Genomic DNA, 14003 nt, shown 5'->3' with positions numbered 1-14003 from the left:
ATTTAATTTTTAATATCTTATTTTGGTGAATGTAATGATTATTTAAAATTACATTTTTATTTAAAGGAAGGAACACAGTGATTAGGTCATGAATGTTAGAGATCCCTGACTTTTGCCAAAATGTTAGTGAAGGGTGAAAGCAAGCAAAGAAACTCTCAATGTGCACCTCAAAAAAGATGGAAATATTAAAGATCAGTTTTAATCTTAAATTTAATATTGTTTAATGGGTTCAGTTAAATGAGTTGTGGTTTTAAAGGAAGTGAATGAGTGGGGCGGGGAAATGACCACATAGTGATGTTCTACATGTTTTAAAAATCTCATTTTCCTCTTAATTTTTTACCATCTTTTCCAATTAAAAGTTGGTATTTAACAGTTTGGGACAAAAGGAATAAGCTTGTTTTTTCTTTGGCTTACCAATATCTCAAAACTCTGTGGAGAAAGTGTTATGTACAAGTGATTTATTAATGTGAGGAAAAAGTTATGGAACTACCTCAGTTGAGGCATAATTTTACTTTCTGCTTTGAAAACAATATCATTCAAGAGGATTTATGGCTCAAATTTTAATCTGTTTAATCATAACACAGGGCATGACAAATCTGTGGATCACATCAATTACAAAATCAAAGCTTCCATATTGGTAAAAAGGATACTAAGCATTACATTTGTGCACAAAACAAAACAAAAAACCCACCACCACACTTATCAAATAAAAACAAAATTTCAAATTAATCATAATTGGTCATGAATCTGCCAACAGTGTCTCTACTGTTCAGGAATAGTGATAATAGTGAAGGTCAGGTTCACAAAAAATAAATAAAATAAATTGTTCACAGAATTATTGAATTAGTTTTGTAAGGCATTGGAATTATTTATTTGGATCTCCAATGCTACTTCATTTTAAACAGAGTACTATTGTATGATTTTGCACTTCATATTTTTCTTTCAAAGATCTCAAAGCATTTGTCAAAAGTGGGTTATACTAACCTCATTTTAGAAATAGGTAAAGGTGAGACGTTCAGAGAAGGACACTAAGGAATGAAAACCACCTTGTGGAAATGATTCCTAGTCTCGTACATCGATTACTAATCAAAACTGCCTCCATTGGCTTCCACTACACATGACTGCTAGTACAAAAGAGCTCATGCTGTGCTATAGCTGAGGTTTTTCATTGCTTTCTAGTTAAAGGCCTGATATTCTAAATACTCTAAAATCTTCGTCTTTATCCAGATTGCCTTGAAATTTGCCATATCCTATTGGGGTGTGGGATAGTGTTATTGGTCTAAGTTTAGGGTCAGTTGAGCAAGGGCTTTCCAAGAGACAGTCCCCTAAACAAACCCAACATTTTACAAAATCACCTAGTGGTTCTAACTTTTTTTGCACATACCGGGGGCTAAAACTATGACTCTAATCATCCCCCAACTGATTTTAGTCATTTGGTATTAGGCATGAGGGAGGTAATGTTGGAGGAGGGGAGTAGCATCCAAGCTGTGGTAGGGTAGTCTGAGCTGTTGGGGGGATTATGGGAGGTCAGAGCAATGAGGGGGAGTGTTGGAACAGTGCAGGGAAGAGTGGGGTAGAAAGTAGGGAATCAGAGCTGTGCAGTGGAGGATGTTGAGGTGGCTTCAGCTCTGTCCTCTCCAGGAACCCACATCCATCAATCACAGGCACTAATCTGCCGCCCATCACTGTAATATCTGAGCACCTCAAAGTCTTCAATGTATTTATCTTCAAAAAGCTATTGTTCCCATATTACAGATGAAGAACTGAGACAGAAACAAATGTCTTGTCTACATGGGAAGCAGTATCGCTATTAGTTGAGGTGTGACTTTGTACTGCTATAGTTACCAGCATATCTCCCTTGTGTAGACACTCTTCTTCTGGTGTCAAGAGTGCCTTTCTCCAGTTTAGGTTGTTGCTTTGAAAATGGTTTAAGAAATAAGAAAGAAAGAAATAAGCCACTCTTATTGAGAAATAAACATCCACAAAGAACGTTATGGCGATATTATGATCTCTATAACTTCCTTTGTAGACAAAACCTAAGTGCCTTGCCCGAAGTCCAGGAATTGTACCCAGATCCTCCCATGTGCCAGGTTAGTGTCCTAATCACAGGACAGTCCTTCCTCTGATGTGGTCCCATGTCTGTCCCCCTTCAAAAAGGTCTCATAGACTTTAAGGTCAGAAGGGACCATTATGATTATCTGGTCTGACCCCCTGCATGCTGCAAGCCACAAAACCGACCCTACCCTTCCCTTGACTCTGCTGATGAAGTCCCCAAATCCTGTCTCTTCGTGACTTCAATTGGCAGAGAACCCTCCTGCTAGCGATCCCTGCCCCATGCTGCGGAGGAAGGCGAAAAACCTCCAGGGCCTCAGCCAATCTACCCTGGAGGAAAATTCCTTCCCGACCCCAAATATGGCGATCAGTAAGACCCCGAGCATGTAGGCAAGAGTCTCCAGCCTGACCCTTGTTAGCCATTATACTATTTACCTGCCATTGCTCGGTATTCCTCGGCTAATATGTTTTACCATTAGACCATTCCCTCCATAAACTTATCTAACTTAATCTTAAAACCAGACAGGTCCCTCGCCCCCACCGTTTCCCTCGGAAGGCCGTTCCAATATTTCACCCCTCTGACGGTCAGAAACCTTCGTCTAATTTCAAGCCTAAACTTCCCCACGGCCAGTTTATATCCATTCGTTCTCGTGTCCACATTAGTACTAAGCTGGAATAATTCCTCTCCCTCCCTTGTATTTATCCCTCTGATATATTTAAAGAGAGCAATCATATCCCCCCTCAGCCTTCGTTTTGTCAGACTAAACAACCCGAGCTCCTCTAGTCTCCTTTCATATGACAGGTTTTCCATTCCTCTGATCATCCTAGTGGCCCTTCTCTGCACCTGTTCCAATTTGAGTTCATCTTTTTTAAACATGGGAGACCAGAACTGCACACAGTACTCCAAATGAGGTCTCACCAGCGCCTTATACAATGGAAGCAGCACCTCCTTATCCCCACTAGATATACCTCGCCTAATGCATCCCAAGACCGCATTGGCTTTTTTCACCGCCACGTCACATTGTCAACTCCATGCAAGTCCCTGGACTGTTTCTGTGTCCTTACCCCAGCTCCTTAACATGCAGGTCCCAGGCTGATGCCAGCTTCTCCATGGGCAGAAGGACTGAGGAGGGAGAATCAGTGTGCTGGACAGGCAGAAGCCAAGCTAAGGAGATGATGCAATGATAGTGGAAGGCCCAACATGCAACCACTACACTACATTCTGTGCCTAGAATAATCAGTGGCAAGGAGCCAGAGGCAGTAGAGTGGGGGAGATGGGTTGTGGTATGTGCAAATATTGAGAAACTATATATTTTTTTTTAAAAGGAAATTAAATGCCTTAAAACTTTATTAACACAGAGTTAAAGTTGCACAGTAGAGCCTTGTGGAGAGTGACTAAACTTAAACCTTTGAAAACCGGGAAATGAAGAGTTAAGATTCACATCAGCCCCACAATGCAACTTTAATTTTGTCCTCTTTAAGCGATACCCCAACACATTGTCCTCACAGATGCTACAGAACACATTGCAAATGAAACATCTGTGCACTGAAGGACAAAGTCTAACACCACCTGTCTGCTAAGGCAAAATTTGGGTTTGTCAGATATAGTAAACTGGAGCTACCTGCACCTGGCCTACATTCAAACACTAACCTTACTCCACGCAAATAACACCAGAGTCACTAAATGTTATCACCGCTTCATCTTTGTGCTGAGGATTTCTTCTGAGACAGTGCCTTTATTTTCCTGTCACTAAGCCCTGGAAACCACTGTCACCAGACTGCTGATAATCCCCATGGCAAGAAGACACCCTTATGCACTTCTACTGACACAGCCTACAAAATTCAGTGCTCAAATGAGGCGTACTTGATCCCTCAAAGTCCATATGTGTTTCTCTTCATATTGTAGCCAGGCTGCTTCTACTAATCCCTTATCCATTCAGTACAGCTACATCTAACATAGTGAAGGCAGCTGGAGTGCATGTCAATAAATGCTGGAATTCGAATCTATGGAACAGAGTACAAGCAATGGCACATTCTCTTAATCCTTTCTCATATCTACTTATTATAGATGTTAAGACTAGAAGGGACAGTAGACCATCTAGTCTAGGGTTACCATATTCTGTGCCTCCAAATGGAGGACACTCCACGGCCCCCGGCCCCGCCCCCAGCCCCGCCCATACCCCCGCCCCAACCCCGCCCCCTCCCCAAAGTCTCCGCCCCCTCCCCTGCTTCCCGCGAACATTTGATTTGCGGGAAGCCTGAAGCAGGTAAGGGGGGTGTGGGGGGGAGGAGGCGCGGCCCAGGCTGGCCCCCCGGCGTCTCCAGCCTGGGTCGGCTCGGGCCCTGGGGTGCCGGCCCCGGCCGACCACCCCCGGCCCGCCCAGCACTGCCGGCCCCCGGCGGCCCGGCGCACCCCCGGGCTCCCCGGCTGACCGGCTCCCAGCCCGGACCCCGGCCCGGCACCGCGCTCCCGGCTCCCCGTCCGGCCCCGCGCCCAGCACTGCGCCCCTAGTTCCCGGCCCGGCACCATGCCACCGGCCCCGCACCGCCGGCCCCGGCCGAGCACCACCCAGCCCTCCCGATTTTCCCGGACATGCCCGGCTTTTGGGGATTTCCCCCCGGACGGGGATTTGAGCCCCCAAAAGCCGGACATGTCCAGGAAAATCCGGACGTATGGTAACCCTAATCTAGTCTGATAACTTGTGTATCTCAGGCTAGAGAATTTCATCCAGGTATGCCTGTATTGAGCCTGTTAACTTGTGATTGACTAAAGTATCTTTAGTAAATCTTGATTTGAAGGCATTCAAAGATAGAGAATCCATTCTCCTTGATAGTTTGTTAATCTTTACACCACCCTTATGGAGCCATTCCTAGTGGCTGTTGCCATCTGCAGCTGGGGTAAAGTTAAAGTTGCATTGCAAGGGTAGCGTGTGTCTTAACTCTTCATTTCCCGGTTCATAGTGGTTTAAATTTAGCCACACCATATTCTGGAATGTCACAATGCACTATTGGGCAAACTTACCTCTGGATTAACTAAGTTTGGGGGCATTTAATTGTATGATAGGCTTTTAGTCTTTTGTTGTAAAATAAAGATTCCAACAGACAAAATGCTATACCATGAAAGATTTCTGATCATATTATTGAATAGTGTAAATAAAGGAAGGTGAGGGAATCAAGTTACTTGTATTTTTTTCAAGTTGTAAAATAAATGCAAATACCATGACATTTCTCAGAATAAAATCCACTGATAATTTGTATTATTAATTTAGATGATCAACTAGGTAGGAGAAAGTATTTTAATTAAAATTAAAGGTGTTTTTTGTAATTACAGATACAGACTGAAATTGTTTATGTGAATCTAGGAATTTTAGGGAAAAGTTATTCTGGAAGAGCATAACAGGATGTCTTTTTTGGTCACTGAACTCTGGGACTTGTCTGTTAGGTTACTTGCGTGAATATATTTTTAAATAATTTTTTTAATATTAACTGTCAAAGCTTTTAATATACATTTGAACCCTCAGACTGAAGCTGTTTTAGAGCACTTTTTCAGAAAAAGTACATATCTTGTATGCCAACCTCCCCCCATACTTTTCCAGTATTCCTCATTACAGTATTATTTAATTGTGGATCACAGAAATGTTATTTTAACTAGGAAATATTATATTTGGATCTGCCAATGCTTTAGAAGGTTACAACACACATCCTGTTTGTACTGTAAAGTTGAACTACGCTTTAACCATGTTGGGGGCAACCATGTTCTCACAGGGTTCACCAATGTGAGTGATTATGATGTAGTTAGGACTTTACAGAGGTCCTGTAGTAAATTGTTCTAAAGAGTACACCGGTGTTTTAATTTTTGGTAAGTGTGAAAAGTAATGGATTGTATCTGACAACATATCAGTGTTCAGAATTTTTGTTGTTTACAATGCTGTACAGTAAAATACATATACATAAAATGTCTTTATATTTTAAAATGTGACGATTCCCAAGTATTAAGTATAAAGTGCCTTGGTAAAATTGACATTTCATTATGATTATTTTTGATTGTTACAAATATATTGTAGTGTACAAATATAAAAAAGAATTAACATGCATGGTAGCTAATATCTTGAAGGCACTTCATCAACATATCCTAGTCAATTTCCAAACTTAAATGGAATTTCAGGTAGTTCACCTGCCCCTGTTGCCTCCTGCCAATTTTTGTGGTTTTAAAAACCTTTTCTAAAGAAAACTGCAAAATGTTTTCCCCTCCCATACAACTATTCAAAAAGGCACACAAACTAGAGGAAAAAGTGACTGACTGTGCAGTGTGCTAACAGTAAAACTAACTATACACTAAATCCTATCAAATGCAAAAACTAAATACATTGAAAACAAATTTTCCTCAACGTTTTAATCTTAAATATTTTAGGAAATAAAAATCACATTTCTATTTGACAGTTAAGTTGTGTCCCCTTTTAAGTTTTTATAAGTAACTCGTAAATTTGAAGCAGAGCAAAATCATTAGCATCTGTTTTATAGACTAATGCTTGTTACCATATGGCTCATTTCTTATGCATAAACTTGGATTTTCCAGGTGTTTCTATATGAACCTGAACAAATGAGGCTCTGTATATATAATAACCTCTACTCTTCTTAAGAGAATTTGGTGAGAGATGATTTGTACAGAGCAGACCATATCCTGTTGAATGCAACAAGAAAGAAAACACTAAAAACTGAGTTGCAGAAAAATGTTGTTCTTCTCCCGTGCCACTCCTTGTCTTCCTCTCATAGTTGCTTTTCGTCATGCCTTTATTTAGGTCACAATTCTCTAAAGACTTATGCACATGCTTTTTGCACTATGAGTAGTCTCATTAACTTCAGTGAAGCTATTCAGTGCATAAATATATGCACCTGTATAAGTCTACGCAGGATTGGGACATTGGAACCAGTGCTGAAGCATAACACTTGGTCTTTGAACTAATTTGGTTTCCCTGGCTGATTGCTAAGAAATATGTGTGACACCCTCCCTATAGAAGAGTGTCTTTAAGAGGTCCTGGCTTTGTATAGGCCTAACAACACTACCAAAATGTGTGATGACAACAATGTGATGCTACATAATCTTTCCGGTACTGTAAGGAATATTATTAAAAAATAGTGTACTCCTATTTGCTGTTTCTTTTTATTTGGTACCTAATCAATCGCTTTAATTTTTTTAAGTGTTTGTGATAAGCTTAAGAAAAGAGCAACAAAAATGAACTCTGTAACAGCCACAAAAAAGTTGTATTTCCACATAGGAAACAATTGAGGTGTGCTAGTCGTCTGGCCTTATTTTAAGGTTATCAACCTTGTACATTCTGATTGCTTTTGTCTCCACCTGCTGATATTGCAAAGTAATCCTCTTACGTGCACTGGAGATGTTGTAGAATAAGTAGAAATGTGACCAGGATGCATATTGAATCCTGAGTTAGCCTAATTTTTTTAAATACATGTGCAACTTTGGAGTACCAACTGAAATAAGACCCTGTTTAGTGGGAGTGAGGGAAGTGTATGTGAAGGTCGCTGGTTGAATTTGTATCATGTATATGCTGGTAAACATTTTTTAAATGTAGATTCGTAAGAGATGCAGTATGATGATTTTAATTGTAAAGTTGACAAAATCTAAAACTTTGGACAGAGGACTTTGTGACATCAGTTACTTTGAAGAATATCTAACTGTGAGATATTTAGTGGGTGCTCTATTAGAATTAGTCCTGAGAAAGGACTACAGCTTTGGGCCTTTACTCTTCTTACTCTTCATATTCACATTTACTCTTCTTACTCTTCATTAATAGGTAGCATAGATCAGTCAGTGTTAAAGGAGTTGCCTCCTGAGCTCCTGGCAGAAATTGAATCCACCATGCCACTTTGTGAACGTGTGAAAATGAACAAGCGCAAACGTAGCACAGTTAATGAGAAACCAAAATATGCTGAGATCAGTTCTGATGAAGACAATGAAAGTGAAGAAGCTTTTGAATGTAAGTAGTACATCATTCTATTAATATTATTAAACAGCAGGATAACTCTTTGCTCTTGCTAACAGATTTCTTAGCTGACTAGTCGAAACAATATAAGAACAAGTTAAGTTTGGGGTCTAGATAACTTGTTGACTGAGCAACTTATTTTTAGGAAAAATTACTAAACCTAAGTTTACCACTCAAGATGAATAGGTAGCTTGTTAGAATTCTCTCCCCAATCCTACATGTATGGCAGGATATCTCGTAGACTTTTTCATATGTGCTGCAGGACACTTTTAGATTCAGGTTAAAGAAAAGACCATTAAAAAAGACCCGAGAAGTTTTACATGGATAATATTCTATATGAAAATGTTGGGAAAATTTTTTGAATTAGTTTGGTGACCACCCACACTTTAAAATTGAATATTTATCATCTTACTTCACCCATACTTCAGTTCAAGTGTGATTTTTTTGCAGTCAGGGATCTCAAACTCCTAGTGCTGCAGCATAATGTTATGTACTATCTTAAAAACTAGTTTTGTAAATTCTCATGTCTCCTCCATGTCTGACAAACTGAACTGGGGAATCTTCCCCTTCTCCCTGGAGCACTGGAGGCATACTAATAGATTTCACTGCATACAGGGGCTAGATCAGTCAGAGGTCTGGAATTCAGCATAGCAAGCAACTCTCGCTGTAATAAGCAACAGAGGGTCCTGTCTGGAATCTGAAGAAGTGAGGTTCTTACCCACGAAAGCTTATGCTCCCAGTACTTCTGTTAGTCTCAAAGGTGCCACAGGACCCTCTGTTGCTTTTTACAGATTCAGACTAACACAGCTACCCCTCTGATACTCTCGCTGTAATGTGGCCTTAGGAATTTTTTTAAGCCTCAAAAAAGAAAACAAACTGTCACTTTTCTTAACAGAAAACACAAGAAAACAAAAAAATGGAGACTCTTGGGCTCCTTGTGCCCAGTGAGTTTCTCAGGCACAGCCCTTCTTGGACTGCCTCATCCTCTGGGGGTGGAGGGTATTATTGCTTGGACAAATCAAAATTACTTCTAGTTCTAACAGCTCTTGAGATAACCTTTGACATCAGCCTGAATGGAAGTGACTTGGGGGAGGAGAGGCAAGCTGGTCATCAGAATCATGTATTATAATCTGATACTGAGCTCCCATGGGTCTGAGACCACAGACAATTCTATCACCTACTCTAATAGAGAAATCTCACCACATTCAGATGGAAACCCAAAGAGGAGTACACTACCTTTTTTTTAAAGACACCAATGGCTGCTGTTATGACCATGATGTACAGAATCTTGAGGCACCCGGCTGTTAATCTTCATCATGGCAAAAGTTTAACAGAGGGTTGCCGTAAGATTCCATATTGGGTTCTGTGTTGTTTAATATATTCTGGAAAGGAGGGAGGGGGGATGGAGGGGCTGTAGTGAGGTAGCAAAATTTACAGGTGATGCAAAGTTACTTATGTTTGTCCAGATCAGAAAAGACTATGAGGACATCCAGAAAGACCTAAAAAAGTCATGTAAATGGGCAACATAGTGGCAAATGTAATTGAATGTTGATAAATACAAAGTAATCACATTGCAAGGAAAAATTTAAACAACGCATACACCTTACAGGGTTCAAAATGAATTGTCTACTCAAGAAAGGGCCAGGGTGACATTGTAGAAACTTAAGTGAAGATCTCTACTCAGTGTGCAGCTCCAGTCAAAAAAGCTGTTAAGATGCACAAAGAATAGAATGGTGAATAATACAAATTCTTGTAATGCCTTTATACATCAATGGTGCAGCCTCATCTGGAGTACTGTGTATGGTACTGGTCATGCCATTTCAGAAATGATATTGCAGAATTAGAGGGGGTTCAGAGAAGAGTGAAAAGAATAATCAAAAGCATGAAAAAACTTTGGTATGAAGAGAGGGAGTGAATTGGAATTGTTCCCTTAGCATGGAGATGAATAAGTGAGGATGTGAGAAAAGTATATAAAGTAATGAATCGTAATGAGAAGGTAGACTAAGAAATTTTTTCTTTTCACCTAACACAAGAACAAAGGGAACATTCAATTAAATTAAAAGGTGGGAAATTCAAAAAGGATAAAAGAAAATATTTTTTCATACAACTTGGATTTAACTGTGGAACTCATTGCGATGGGAAGTTGTTGAGGCCAAGAACTTAACAAGATTGAAAAAGTGCATTGGGTATTTATGTGGATATCAAGAAAATTATAATTCTGGATAAACAATTTTGGAAGGGATATTAAACCTATTTCATGTCTTACATCAAGCTTTACCTCTTAGAGATCAGGATGAGACCTAATGTGGGGTCAGATTATCCCACTTATGCCTACTCGCATGGTCTTTACATCTTATTCAGAAGTATCTGGTACTTTAAAACTGGTGGGACATTTTTTTGTCTAAATGTTTTTTCAACAGTTTCATTTCAGAATTTTTTTATTTTGGAGAATAGTTTTGTTTTGAACATTTATAGTTTTGTTTTTCATATTTACACTTTTATTATTTTTACAAATTATCATGCCAGTAGTGGTGGTGCATAATATACACTACTCCTACTGACATGACATAATGACACAGTTGAAATATTCTATTTTTGTTTTATTGTACTAAAAGTCGTAAGGGGAGCTGCAACTTAACACTGATTAATCTAGAAAAGAAGATAAAATGTTTGTCAATACTAAGTTGTGGCTACCCTCCATGGTTTTAAAACAATAAAATTGGAAGTATATTATTTTCATATGACATCAGTCATAGGGCATATTATTATTATTATTATTATTATTATTATTACTGATTTGTTATGAAATGTGAAAATAAAAATAGGAAAAGAAACAATTTCAGAATCATCATTTTCATAAAGAAATTTTGTTCTACTTTGCGATGAAAACAAATTTTGAAATGTCAATACTTCCCACAAACCAAAAATTCTGATTTCCAACCAGCTCTACTGATATTATCCCCATCAGAGACAGAATGCTGGACTAGATGGCCTGAAGAACTTTTATTACTAGTGATGATGCACATTCCAGGGAGGATCTTTCCTGGTTTTCAGATCCCAAATGAAAGCTTATGCTCCAATACATCTGTTAGTCTTAAAGGTGCCACAGGACACAAAAGGTTTGGCGCCTTTTGAAAAGGTAGTGGCTTTTTGTTTTTGTTTTTTAAATCAGCAGTTCAGGTTTATACAGTGTCATTCCTTTAAGAAGTGTCAGAGCCTGGACAGTTCCCCAAGCTCTTATTTCCCTTCCAGTATTTCTCCCAACTTCCAAGCACCCCAGATTGCTTTCCTTGGCTCCAAGTAGTTTCATGGGCAATTGCTTTGCTAGCTTTCCAACACTGCCACACACATTCTCAACCATTTTTATCAGTTTCATAAGTGCACCAATCTCGCTTGGAATTAATCACTATTCAGCTGTTTGGATTTCTACCAGAGCTTGATTAGCCTGTGGGATATTTGTCCTATTGTCAGTTCTGCTGGCTACCGTTAATGTCTATGGTTTCAGCCACAGTCTCATTCTGGGGTTCTGGTTCTAGCTTCCTTCTTTTAGCTACTCACCTTCAGAACATTGAGTTTTGTGTAATGTATCACAATTAAAATTTAAAAAATCCTAAGACCCAGTTTTTTAAAGGTATTTAGGCACTGCTGTGCTCGACAGTGATGGGATTTAACGACATAAAAATAGAAGAATGGCCATACTGGACCAGACCAATGGTTCATCTTGCCCAGTATCCTGTCTTCTGACAGTGGCCAGTGCCAAATGCTTCAGAGGGAATGAACAGAACAGGCAATCATCGAGTGATCCATCCTCTGTCATCCAGTCCCAGCTTCTGGCAATGAGAGGTTTGGGGACACCCAGAGTATGGGGTGGAATCCCTGACCATCTTGGCTAATAGCCATTGATAGACCTGTCTTCCATGAACTTACCTAATTTTTTTTACCAGTGATACTTTTGGCCTTCACAACATCCCCTGGCAATGAGTTCCACATGTGCACTGTGCATTCTGTGAAGTAGTGCTTCTTTATGTTTGTTTTAAATCTGATGCCTATGAATTTCATCAGGTGACTCCCTGGTTCGTGTGTTATGTGAAGGAGTAAATAAGTGCACTTTCTCCACATTGGTCACGTTTTTACAGACCTGTAAAATATCCTGCCTTAGTCCTCTCTTTTCTAAACTGAACAGTCCAAATGTTTTTAGTCGCTCCTCTGTTCCATACCCATAATCACTTTGTTGCCCTTCTCTGTACCTTTTCCAATTCTAATATATCTTTTTTGAGACAAGGCAACCATAACTGCACGCAGTATTCAAGGTGTGGGCATAACCTAGATTTTATATAGTGGGATTATGATATTTTCTTTCTTCTTATCTATTCCTTTCCTAATGGTTCCTAACATTCTGTTAGCTTTTTTGACTGCCGCTGCACCTTGAGCAGATGTTTTCAGAGAACTGTCCACGATGACTCCAAGATCTCCTCCTTGAGTGGTAACAGCTAATTTAGTCCCTACCCTTTTGTATGTATAATTGGGATTATGTTTTTCAATGTGCATTACTTTGCATTTATCGACATTGAATTTCATCCGCCATTTTGTTGCCCAGTCACCCAGTATTGTGAGATCCCTTTGTAACTCTTCACAGTCTGCTTTGGACTTAACTATCTTGAGTAATTTTGTATAATATACACATTTTGCCACCTCACTGTTTAGCCCTTTGTCCAGGAACAGCACTGGTTTCCTAGGTGTCTAAATCCCTTTTGAAATGAGATTTAGGCCTCTAAATCAGTTAGGCATTACAATACCTAAATACTTTTAAAAATATGGGCTTTTAACTGACTTAAACTCCAAAATCCCATTTTCAAAAGTGATGTAGGTATTCAGAGCCTCAAGTCTCATTGAAAGTCCATGAGAGTTGGGGTTCTAGATGCCTAATAAAAATGAAACTTGGGAGCCCAAGTCACACTTATGAAAAACTTACCCTACAACTTTCCCTCCCTTATTCTATTTAAAAGGGCAGGCATTCTGAGTAAGTATTTTAAGAATTTAACAGGCTTCTCTTCCTGTTTCAGGCATGGACTTTATACGTTCTTCAAAAAATATTATTAGGATAATGGCATGGCTGGGTTTTTAATGTTATAGGTTTATAATGCACACTGGCTTAATGTAACAATAGTACACAAATTTGCTTAAACTTGTAAATCATTCTGATTTCAGTTTATCTAATGAAAACTTGCTTCATTTTTAGCGTCTCGGAAAAGACATAAAAAGGACAGAGATGATGATAAAGCTTGGGAGTATGAAGAGCATGATAAGAGAAGTTCTGGTGATCATAGGAGAAGCAGTCATCACGAAGGAAGAAGGACTTCTGGTAGTAGCCGTTATCGCAATCGTACTCCAGAAGACTCGGACATGGATGATTATTCTCCTCCTCCTCCCCTCAGTGATGGTAATTCATAAGTATTAAAGTACATCTTACTCTATATAATTAATATGACCCTTCCATGCATTCTTAATATAAGCATATTAAATGTGGATAGGCTAGTCTAAAGAATGTTGTTCATGGCTTTTAATATTCATGTATCCAACTTCAACAGAATATTTTACGAAACTGAACAAAGGCATTTGTTTCAGATATCTTCATTTTAAACTCTGAATTTGTTTACTAGTGGCTAGGAAAATGAAGAAAAAAGAAAAACAAAAGAAAAGGAAGGCTTATGAACCTAAACTAACACCTGAAGGTAACTTTTCGGAAGGTTGAATTTGTTGTTTTCTTTGGGTTATGTTGTCTGTTGTATATAACTCAACTATATATACTTTTCTTTTTCACCAGAAATGATGGATTCTTCAACTTTTAAGAGGTTTACTGCTTCAGTAGAAAATATTTTGGAAAATCTGGAAGACATGGATTTTACTACATTTGGTAATATGTCAGAAATTTCTCCACTGCTGTTTCTG

The 14003-nt window shown here is 39.1% G+C and overlaps 1 protein-coding gene across 6 annotated transcripts in view; it reads left to right on the top strand.

The window, feature by feature from the left end:
* The window catches only part of NIPBL (NIPBL cohesin loading factor), a 289804-nt gene that overhangs the window by 183993 nt on the left and 91808 nt on the right, over window positions 1–14003 (top strand). For all 6 annotated transcript variants that reach the window (XM_054031741.1, XM_054031737.1, XM_054031736.1 and 3 more), the window contains 4 exons: window positions 7866–8048; window positions 13294–13494; window positions 13715–13786; window positions 13879–13968. In XM_054031741.1, coding sequence (XP_053887716.1) covers window positions 7866–8048; window positions 13294–13494; window positions 13715–13786; window positions 13879–13968 — 546 coding nt within the window. The remainder of the gene's footprint in view (window positions 1–7865; window positions 8049–13293; window positions 13495–13714; window positions 13787–13878; window positions 13969–14003) is intronic.

Source organism: Malaclemys terrapin, chromosome 6 (assembly GCF_027887155.1).
Source record: "Malaclemys terrapin pileata isolate rMalTer1 chromosome 6, rMalTer1.hap1, whole genome shotgun sequence".
Classification (NCBI taxonomy): domain Eukaryota; kingdom Metazoa; phylum Chordata; order Testudines; family Emydidae; genus Malaclemys; species Malaclemys terrapin.
This window is presented reverse-complemented; position numbering and strand designations above follow the sequence as displayed.